Source organism: Balaenoptera physalus (genome assembly GCF_965194825.1).
Source record: "Balaenoptera physalus genome assembly, chromosome: 9".
In the NCBI taxonomy this organism is placed as follows: domain Eukaryota; kingdom Metazoa; phylum Chordata; class Mammalia; order Artiodactyla; family Balaenopteridae; genus Balaenoptera; species Balaenoptera physalus.
Window position 1 is genome coordinate 46,618,625 of NC_138888.1, and position 10,743 is coordinate 46,629,367.

The 10,743-nt window shown below is 43.0% G+C and overlaps 1 protein-coding gene across 1 annotated transcript; it reads right to left on the reverse strand.

The window, feature by feature from the left end:
- Window positions 1-4,479: 4,479 nt before the first annotated feature.
- On the reverse strand, window positions 4,480-10,512 carry MARCKS (myristoylated alanine rich protein kinase C substrate). Its single transcript, XM_082475425.1, has 2 exons — window positions 9,988-10,512; window positions 4,480-8,161 (listed from the first exon to the last, which is right to left on the reverse strand). The coding sequence occupies exons 1-2, from the start codon at window positions 10,087-10,089 to the stop codon at window positions 7,259-7,261; spliced, it is 1,005 nt and encodes a 334-aa protein (XP_082331551.1). The 5' UTR covers window positions 10,090-10,512; the 3' UTR covers window positions 4,480-7,258.
- Window positions 10,513-10,743: the final 231 nt, after the last annotated feature.

The following is a 10,743-nucleotide window of genomic DNA, read 5'->3' on the forward strand; positions in this document are numbered from 1 at the left end:
AGAAAATAAGACATTATTTGTACCAGTATATTCCAATACTTAAACTATAATAGTGCCCCAGAAATGGGAGGAAAATGACATCGTCAAGATAATTAATTTTTCTAGTTAAAAATTAATATTTGGTAATATGACCTGACCAAGTCCATAGGCTTCTTTTCCTTTATAATTTCACTGTGTTCTCATATCTGTTGAAATGTTATCTATTTTAAATACTCAATTGCCTCATCCAGCGCTTGCCAATTTTTTAAAAACCTTAAAATAAGTAGCTCTAGTTGGTAGTTTCCTTGAAAGAGAATATTACCTTACGGTACTAAATTCAACTTCCTCAAAACTTCTGTATAAAAGCAGCCAATTAATCCTGCCATAGGGGGCTCTGGGCTCTACAGTGAGTATAATTTTTCTTTAAAAATTGCCAGTTTCACTGACCTATGCTCCATCACAGATGTTTTAGTATTCTGCCGGGGAAATTAGTAATGCCTGCCGACCAACATGTTATATTTAGTGTACCGCTTCATCAAGTGCTAAAATGTATATCTCCATGACTAGTGATTGCTGAGGCTCCTCAAGCTTGTAAATTTCCAGACATGTTTCTTACTACATGGAGTAAAGGGTTAAGTTCATGGATTTTGATGACATTTTAAATGATTACCCAGCAGTAATTATTGGGTAAGAGAAAAAATTGCAATGCTTCCTATTTCTTTGAAATTATGTAAACAGAAGCCTTCTCGACATGACACCTCAACTAAAATTTAGGGGCATGCCCACATTTAAATATGTAAATCCAATTCATTTGAGTAAATATCGAGTTCCATTTATTTTTTGCACACTCCCAAGTAGCATCTTAATAAAATTTAAACTGATTGCATCTATTGAATTCTGTAACTTTAAAAGATAATCTACCATGAGTCAATCAGAGCATTATTTACATTGCTTATATCAAATAAGCTTAAATTGATGAATGTGTAAGGATACTAAACAACAAATACCATCATTGGTCACCTTTGGAGGATATTAAGGAACCAACTCATTATTCTGAATATCAGTAAATAGAGGGAAAGAATCAAACATTTATTCTGCCTTTCCATAAAGAAATGTACATCAGAACAACCAAACGGTTGATGAAGGAAAGTTTCTTTTTATAGAGTAGCTGCACAAGTAATAGAAAAAGGAAAGACAATTAGAGTAATGCCATTTTACAACTCTAAGTTAAATTAATGGATCTAAGCAAAGATCAATGACTTCAAACATCACAAAAAGAGAAACAACCAGGCATACGTGCCTTCTGATAGAAATATATACCATCACCTATGTTATAGTCCTTTGAACCTGAATCTGACCAAGCCTCTAGATCTATTGATCAATTTACAGAAAATACAAGAAGTACAGAAAAGAGGAAGGAATGTATTAAATGACAGAATGAGGTGCAATTGGCAAAATTCATACTGGAAATTATAGGACAAATAACTCAGTTTCTTGCACAAATAAATTGCAAGGAAAATACAAAGAGATGGATAAATTCAGACATAACATTACATTGTATTTTTAGACAATATTTTTTTACTATTCGTGTTTCAGAGATTTTTCCCATCAACTTACTAATAAAGAATTAAGATAGAGATGTAATCTATCTTTCTAATTTTGAAACTATTGTTTCTCTTTTCTAGGGTAAAACAATAATAATAATTATAAAAATCTCAAGCTAGAAAGTAGTCTCTCTTCCACTGAAGGAGGAGAAAAAGCAAGCCTGTAAAATTCTTTACAACTTCAGCTAAGGACAGATAATCTTTCCATTCTTACCCTGGAGTCCTGTATTTGTTTGCTAGGGCTGCCATAAGAAATACCAGACTGGGTGGTTTTAACAACAGAAATTTATTTTCTCACAGTTCTGGAGGCTAGAAGTCTAAAATCAAGGCGCTGAGAGGTCTGGCGTCTTCTGAAGCCCCTCTCCTTGACTTGCAGATGGCCACCTTTTGTTGTGTCCTCACATGGTCTTTTTTCTATACACATGTGCCTCTGGTGTCTCTCAGTATGTCCAATTATTTTCTTCTTATAAGGACATCAGTCACATTAAATTAGGGCTGACCCTAACACCCTTATTTGAACTTAATCACCTCTTTAAAGACCCTGTCTCCAAATACAGTCACATTCTAAGGTACTGGAGGTTAGAGCTTCAACATGAATTTCGGGAGGGGGGGGGACAATATAGCCCATAACAAGTTCTTTCAAAAATATAACCATGTTTATTTGTAACATCAATGCCATATTAACTGCTTAAAATTGTTTGAAATCTAGAAAAAACTTGATGTTGAGTAGAGAAACAAATGTTGACTCAAAAGCTAAGCCCTTGAAGCTCATGGAATTAATTACAAAGCTACACTTTGCAAATAGTCTGTAGCCCAACACTTCTAATCATTCCTTGACTCTCACACCCTAATCCTCCAGACATGTGCCCTCCAATATGGTAGCCACATGTGGCCAGTAAACATTTGGAATGTGGCTGGTCCAAATTGAGATGTGCTGTTAGTCTAAAATCACTGAGTTTCAAAGACTTAGTAAGAAAAAATATATAAACTATCTCAGTAATTTTTATATTGATTACATGTTCAAATATCTTGGATATATAGATTATTGAAGTTAATTTAATCTGTTCCTCCTTATTTTTAAAAAATTATGGTTACTGAAAAAGTTTAAAATTACATATGTGTCTAGAATTATATTTTTATTGGATGGTGCTTTCCCAAAATGCAGGTATGTGTCATTTGAATTAAGACTTGCTTTGAGGGCTTTCTTAGACTTCTGATTTATAACTCTCCCCAAGGATCCCTTTCCTTTTCTCACCCCCACTAATTTACCCAGGTACAGAATTCTAGCACTTTATCCAGTCCATAACACACATTTCAAAACTAAGGAACACTTGCCCAATTGTTAGGAAGACAATCTGTAATGCCAACTTAACAAATTCAACTGAAATGTTATATTCATTGAAATTTTAAGTGATGAGTAATCCTGTTGCCTTTCACCTTTCCCTGGAAATGAGAGAAATTGTAAAAAGATCAATTGACAAAGATATTCTCATTTCGCATTTACTAGTAGTACGAAAAAGTGTTATGCTCTAGTTTTATCAAAACACTAGAACTGAGGACTTCCCCGGTGGCGCAGTGGTTAGGAATCCACCTGCCAATGCAGGGGACATGGGTTTGAGCCCTGGTCCAGGAAGATCTCACATGCCGCTAAGCCCATGCACCACAACTACTAAGCCTGCGCTCTAGAGCCCACGAGCCACAACTACCGAGCCCCGTGCCACAACTACTGAAGCCTGCGCGTCTAGAGCCCATGCTCCGCAACGAGAGAAGCCACTGCAATAAGAGAAGCCCGTGCAGAGCAACAAAGTAGCCCCGGCTCTTTGCAACTAGAGAAAGCCCGCGCAGCAACAAAGACCCAATGCAGCCAAAAATAAAATAAATAAATTTATTAAAAGAAAAAAAACCCACTAGAATTGAGATTATCAGGGTTTCTACAAATTTTGAAGGAATTATTTTACATACTTTCAGCTGCTAGATCTTATGATGGAATAGATATTTTGGTTTGTTTTAAAGTTGATGTTGAACAGTTGGGAGGAAGAACTATAGATAGGAGTATTTCAGGATCAGGAATTTATCACTTTTTCAGGAACATAAAACATGATTAACATTCACATCTTTTAGAAGTATTTATTTTCCATTTTTAAAATAGCATTGTTGGGTGTAATTTAAAGGAGTGCTAGAACTTGAATACCCAGCAGGGACTGGAGCATTTGAAAGCATTTTAAAATTCCTGTTTGCTACACCCTGCTTTAAGCACTTTCATATAGCTGGGAAGTGGAGAGGGAAAAAAATGCTCAATTTGCACAGTGAATGATTAAAGGAAAGATAAAAGCTAATAGCCCTGTTACTTAACTAATTTTTTAATTTTCAAAGCTAACTTGGGCTATGTTAAACTACATGCCCCTCCCAGTTGGACCTACCTAAAATATATAAAAGCAAAAAGCACCTTCCCCCAAATCCTTAACCTTAACTGCAGAGTTTTATTAAGTTTATATTCATATAAGGGGAAATATAAATAAATTACGTTTTCTCAAATATATTATCAAGTTCTATCATTAAAATTTTTATTTGACTTGTGAGCATTTTAACTCACCTTCAATGGATATAATTTTATATCCTAAGTATGATGTCAAGCATACCTTCTAAATTCCTTAAATTGAATAAGTTATACTTACCATCAACACTGAAGATTTTAAAAATTTCTCTAAAACTTGCATTTTAAAATTAAATTTGTAAAAAATCCTATTTTAGCAAGCTTGATTATATCAACTGGTAAAACTTTATTTTACAAGCAATAGGAATTGGATCAAATGATTATTATAATTCAGAGGAATTATTTTATAACCATAGCAAATGCCATTATACATACTGCCAAAACAGATTTAATAGACAATACTGAACTGTACAAGAGTTATTTATTTTTCCTTAATCTCAAAGCTATTTTAGTAATACAAAAAGCCATATTAACATTTTTCCATTAGAAAACAATGTGATGTACAAAACTTTGGATGAAAAGATATATGTCAAATTTCACTGAATCATTTGGTGGAAAACCCACCACTCCATCAATACCACCCAAAGTGTTTTAGGCGATGATTAAAATCAAAGTAAGCATCTTAATCAATTCCAGCTGTTAAAAAAACAAACCTAGCAATATAGTTTGCTACATAGTATTTCTGACTACTCAGGAGTTACTTTTTAAAATCTATTTTTTTTCTGAGTCCTACCACATACCAAGTGCTATACTTGTCCAAGTGGGTATTTGAGAAGAAGTTGGTAAGGTGGAAGACCACATAAAGCGGTCCTTTGGTTACCAGATTTGACTTTTAACTTTCCAACATCCTCCAAGATCAAGAAACACCAACTAAAATTACACACTCCTCCAAGTGTTATTTGATTTTATTAGTGGGGAGGGTAATAGTGGGGAGGGTAAAGAGGTCATGAACTATTATTTATAATCCATTATTCCAATTAAAACCGTATGTCAAAAGCTAATTTATTTTTCTAATGAGTTTAAGATTTGACATTCAGTTATTACAAACGTGGTTCACTACTCACTTGTGAACCCTACAAGGCACACTGCTCAAAAACAGCAAAGCAGGTGTGCATAAACGCTTTTCTTTGCATTTAGTGAAGTAATGATATTTGATACCCATCTTTATCTTAAAATTCCATTCAGTTTAGGGTCCAGTGAAGAAAATAAATCCAGTTATGGGTGGTAAAGAGCAAAGAAGGTAAACTAGTAAGGATTATTACTATACAAGGAAATTTTATTCTCTATTTTTTCCTTTGAATAACAAGATGCTAACACACTACTTTCATTAAAAAAAAAATGCTTGCAACTATTGAATTGAGGCAAGTACTAAAGGCCCATAAACTGACAAAGTCGTCCATTCACCACCATTACTTCTTTACATAAGCTTGTTTTCCTAAGTATAATGCATACTCTAAGCTATAATTTGGAAATTAGCCAAGCACTAAGCAATTACAATGGCAGGTAATACACCATCAGTTTTTGAAACACATTTGGTCACTTTTCATGACCCACCTGCAGTTTGGATTAAATAGACTCTCACTCAGTATAAATTTGTTTTGGGATCTGCATGACAAAAAAAAAAAAATGTAGTTTTATGACATTTTCACATAAGACATTTAAACAGTCTTTGGATCATACCACTTTTGTATTAAGTGATTCATCCTGACATGCTATTAACTACAATAAAAATAATTGTTCAATTTTTAAATGAAAACTAAATGCAGATAAATGGTAACAGATTTGACATGGAATGTTGTAAAATATTCCTGTACGTAATCTGATACTACTGATTACAAATTTCCGAGTTTGAAAACTTCAGATTAAAAACCACAAGAAAATTTACTCTTGATGGCATGCGAGATCTTCTTCAAAATGAAACTAGAACCTCAAAGTCTCAGTATTTTATCAAAACATAAAGAAACACAACAAATTTGTACATTTTATTCACATTTATTTTTCGCTTTTAGTGTGCTCACAGAAAATTAGAACACCTTAAGCAGGAGTTTAATAGCAATTTTTGTAAGCAAAGTTACATTCCATCTCTAAGTCAAATTGGTCAAAGCTTCTCCAGTATTTACAAAACATGATAGACAAGATGCTACACAAAACCATTGCATCTGAAGATTTTTTCCTTATTCTCAAAGACGACTGGAAAAGAAAGCATTGTCTGCTGTAATCAAAAACATACCACAGTATAAACAGTAACCATTCCACTTATCACAGCTTGGTTGAGTTTAAAATTTGTGTTTAAAAGGTCCAAGATGACTGCAGTTTTACAAAAATGGGCAGGGTGGAAAGTTGCAAACTTCATGTGCTTCTGGATATCAAGATTTGTTTTTATACAATAGTCACAGTTAAAAACACCCTGCTGGTAATACATAATTACACTTTATTAAGGTCATAAACCAGCAATAAACAATAAAGCCTATACAACTTGTAGTTCTACTTAATCACTGACTGGTACAGCTAACATGAGATAAGTGAAAAGTTCCTATGGTTTAAATGAACTCCTAAGACTATGATCTTTTTAAAAATCTGGGTATTGGTGTTTTTTTTTTTTTTCTCTTTCCTTCTTAATCAAGACTTGTAGTGTTGTAAACCTGCCTCACAAAATACATCGTAATAACTTTTCTTTAAAAAAAAAAAAAAAAAGACTAAGCCTTTACACCATCCTTTCTAGTGGTACATTATCTTGGCAATGTTATGCACCACTAAATTTCTCCATCGTGGCTCCTATCACTTCATCGGATATCCCTTTTTGACCCACCCATCTCCTTCATATATGGGCATGTCCATAGATTGACAAAGAAAGTTTACATTTTTGAATAAAGATGCAAAGTATGCAAAAAACATTAATACTGATGCAAAAAATAAAAATAAAAGAGAAACAAGGCAGAGGAAGGTAACTAAGCTCTCCTCGACCTGTTGGAATGGTGGTAACAGAATGATCTGAGATGGGATCTGTGGGTAGGTGGTTAAAAACAAAATTTGCTGCTTAAAAAAAAGTAAAATAAGAAAAGACATCTTTAAAATCAATCCCTGGTTGTAGACAAGTTCTCCAAAACCAGTACCTGGCACCACTCCAACAAACAAACGGGGGGAGAAAAGTTCTTCGATTATCTCAAAAAATCTTGCCCTTTTACTCTGCCGCCTCCGCTGGGGGGGCTTCTGGACTGCACTCGGGCTGGGCCTCCTGTGTGGGAGCTGCGCAGGCTGACGACGCCGCGGCGGCCGCCGCCTCCTCCGCGGGCGCCGCCTCCTGCTCCGGGGGCGCGCCGGGCCCCGCGGCCGAGGGCGCCTCGCAGGTGGCCGCGCTGGCCCCGGCCTCCTCGGTCTTCTCCTCGGCCTTGCTGGGCTCCTCGGCCGCCTTGGCCTCCTCGCTAGCGGACGGCTTCTCGGGCGCGACGGCGGCCTCCTCGGGCTTGGCCTCCTGCGGGTCGCCCCCCGCCGCCCCCTGCTCGCCCGCGGCCGCCTCCTCGCTCGGCGCCGCCGCCGGCTCCCCGGAGGCCGCGCCCGCAGCCTCGCCGGCGGCCGCAGCGGCTCCCCCGGCGGCCTCGTCCTTGCCGCCTTCGGCGGAGGCGCCGGCGGTGCCTTCGGCTTCACCGCCCTCTCCCGCTTCCTTCTTGTTCTTCTTGAAGGAGAAGCCGCTCAGCTTGAAAGACTTCTTGAAGGAAAAGCGCTTCTTTTTTTTTTTCGGGGTCTCGTTGCTGGGCGAGGGCGTGGCCCCGTCCTCGGCCTTGGGCGAAGACGTCGAGGAGGCGGCTGAGGCGGCCTCCCCCTCCGCGGCCGTGGGCGAGCCGGGCTCGGCGGCCTCGCCCTCCGCGGGGGCCTCCTTCTCCGCAGGGCTGGCCCCGGCCTCGGGGGCGGCGGCGGCCAGCTCATCTTTCTCGGCCGCGGCGGGCGACGCCGCCCCGCTCCCGGCGGCCGCGGGCTCCTCCTTGTCGGCGGCCGGGGCGCTGCCGTTAGCCTGCAGCTCCTCCTTGGCGCCGGGCTCGGCGGCCGCGGGAGAAGCGTCGCCGTTTACCTTCACGTGGCCATTTTCCTGCGGGGCAGAGAAAGCGGGAGGTAACTGAAGGGGGCCTGGGCATGTCATCCCCGCCCCCACTCCTGGACCGGGAGGGACTAGCGTCCCCCGGGGCCCCTCTGGTTTTGGAGACCTTCTCCTTCATGGGGAGGCGGGATTGGATGCCCAGAGGAGAGTTCCTCGAAGACCTGGGGGCAGTGCCGTTTGGGATGCCTGAAGGCACTGAGGAAGCCTCGACTACGCAATAAATGCCCCCGGGGCCTTAAAAGGGCCGAGTCTGAAACGTGGAAAGCAAAGGGTAACCCATTCCAACCTTCGCCTCAAGGGCTTTGGGATAAAGGAGTCAAGTAATATATGATACGCCAAACGCCCTTTGGAAGGAGGCACAGAGCCCGAGTGGGTGATCTGCGCCTAGGTTACACATCCCCCTTTCTCCCTAAACTCTAAAGGGGCGCCTTCAAAACACCAAGAACTCCCAGGGGGATCCCAGCGTTCCAGCCAGAAGCGCCTGGGCTGCGCGCGCAAAGGCCCTACGCCCGCCAAGGGCCTGGGGTCGGCAGGGGGCGCTGCGGCTCCACGGCGCGGAGCGGGGCGCAGGCAGGCGCGGAGGGGCGGGGCGGCCGGGCCACCCCGCCCTGCCGGGTCGGGCCCTGCCCGCTGGCCAAGGCGCCCCCAAGCCCGGATAGCGCAGCCTGGAGTCCGCAAACAAAGCTCAGGTGGCATCCTGGTCTGGATAAAACTAACAAGGCAGGGGGAAACCGATTATTTCAGAGGTCTCGCTTCTGCTTCCACGCCCACCTTCGCCCGTGATTCTGCGAAGCCCGGGCGCGCCCAGGGGGCCCATTTTGCATTTTTAACGGGTTCAAAGCCTCTTGGCAGAGCTTGCCTTCCCTATTAGGTTAGGGCAGGCGAAGCAACACGGCCTCTGCTCTAGGAAAAGAGGCGTGGTGGGTGCCCGGTGTTTGTGAAGCAGCCACCCTTGGCCGACCTCTCGGGCCCACCCAACCGTAGCCATCAGCCTGGGTTCGGGCATCGCAGGGGCAGCCCCCGCAGTGGTCCAGGCGGCACGCACACCAACAATCTCGACCGAAACACAAGAACTGCCTCTTGTTGACCATCTGGACAGGTTCTTCAAGGACCCACAGAGTCTTCCCACCCTAGGGAGACCATTTAAAAGTCAGATGGGTGTGTAATTCCAGAGACGACTACGAATAAAGATTTAGAACAGTGGGAAAAGCCCACCGAAAGGTAGTGAAGCCCTTCTGCCCAGCTCCAGCCAGCCAGCCAGCCAGCAACCTTTTCAAGAACCCAGGGCACGCCGCCTCGGCATACAATAAGACAGCCCTTCTTCCCTCCTCGCCTTTCTCCACCGCCATCCCTATTCGCCCTCCCCCCCCTTCCCTACCCACATACACACAATCACACCAGTTCAGAAATCTTGAAGGCGACCCAGTCTCGACAACAAACACGAGAGACACTCAAACACCTTTGTGCCCACTAAACACAAATGCAACCTGGCTGGGTGCGGGGGTGTGGGGTAGCACCTAGCTAGTCACGTTCTGCCAAGCTCCAAACACGCCATTTTAGACGATTTATCCTTCATTCCGCCCGTCTACACAAGAATTCACCAGGATTCTCCGGGAACCACTACTTTGGGGTGGGGGGAGACCCCACCTATGAGAAATTGACAATTTAAGCTATCGATTTCCATTCAACTTTCAGACTGGAATCTGGTCACGGTCCTCTCCGCCGAAGGCGCTTCGGGCACGACCAGAAGGGAAGGGGAAGCGTCGGGACTAGAGAAAGACACCAAAGAAATGACCAGAACCACAGGTAGAATTTACCTGCCCATTCGCTTTAGAAGGCGACGAGGCCACAGCCGCCTCCCCAGGCCTCTCCGCGGCGGCTTCTCCCTTCGCAGCGGTCTTGGAGAATTGGGCACCCATGCTGGCTTCTTCAACAAAGAAACTCAACAGATCCAAGGGGGGAACAAAGAGCTTCGGGTTGGTGTAACGACGGGGCAAGCAGCAGCGGCGGCAGCAGCAGCGGCGGCAGCAGCAGCGGCACACACACCGGAGGGAGGGGGGAGTGGGGGTGGTGAAGAGGACAGAACAGAACCGATTAAATACACTCCGGATAAAAAAATTTTAGTCGAAGAGATCAAAAAGCAGCAGCGCAGGAGGGAGGGAAAAAGGGTGGAAAAGTCGAGCACAAAAAAAGGAGCCCAAGTGTAGTTTTTTAAAAAAAGAAGTAATAAAAAAATCCCAGATTTGTAGCCGCACTGTAGACAAGAGGAAAATGGAGAAATCTCCCTGGTTGCTAATAAGATGCGGGGTCCAACGCCCAAGTGCACAGATGAATGGGCTCGCGGGCGCTGACGCGGCCCCCGCGCGCGCCGGCCAATCCGCGCGCCGCACACAAAGCAGGGGGCGGGGTCTGCGCTCCCGGCGAACAATGGAGCCGCGCTTTGCAAACGGTTTGAAAATCAGCCTCAGACCGAGAATTAATGTCCTTCAAATAAATAAATCAATTAAAAAATACATGCCTCTCGCCTCCCTCTGCTTGAAAATAATAATGCATTACTTGATTGGCTTGCTTTG

What these genes read in the sequence shown, in the direction of transcription:
- MARCKS (XM_082475425.1), bottom strand. Translation starts at nt 10,089, where the DNA reads ATGGGTGCCCAATTCTCCAAGACCGCTGCGAAGGGAGAAGCCGCCGCG. An exon ending in CTTCTAAAGCGAATGGGCAG is followed by an intron (nt 8,162 to 9,987) that starts GTAAATTCTACC and finishes TCTGCCCCGCAG; the next exon opens with GAAAATGGCCACGTGAAGGT.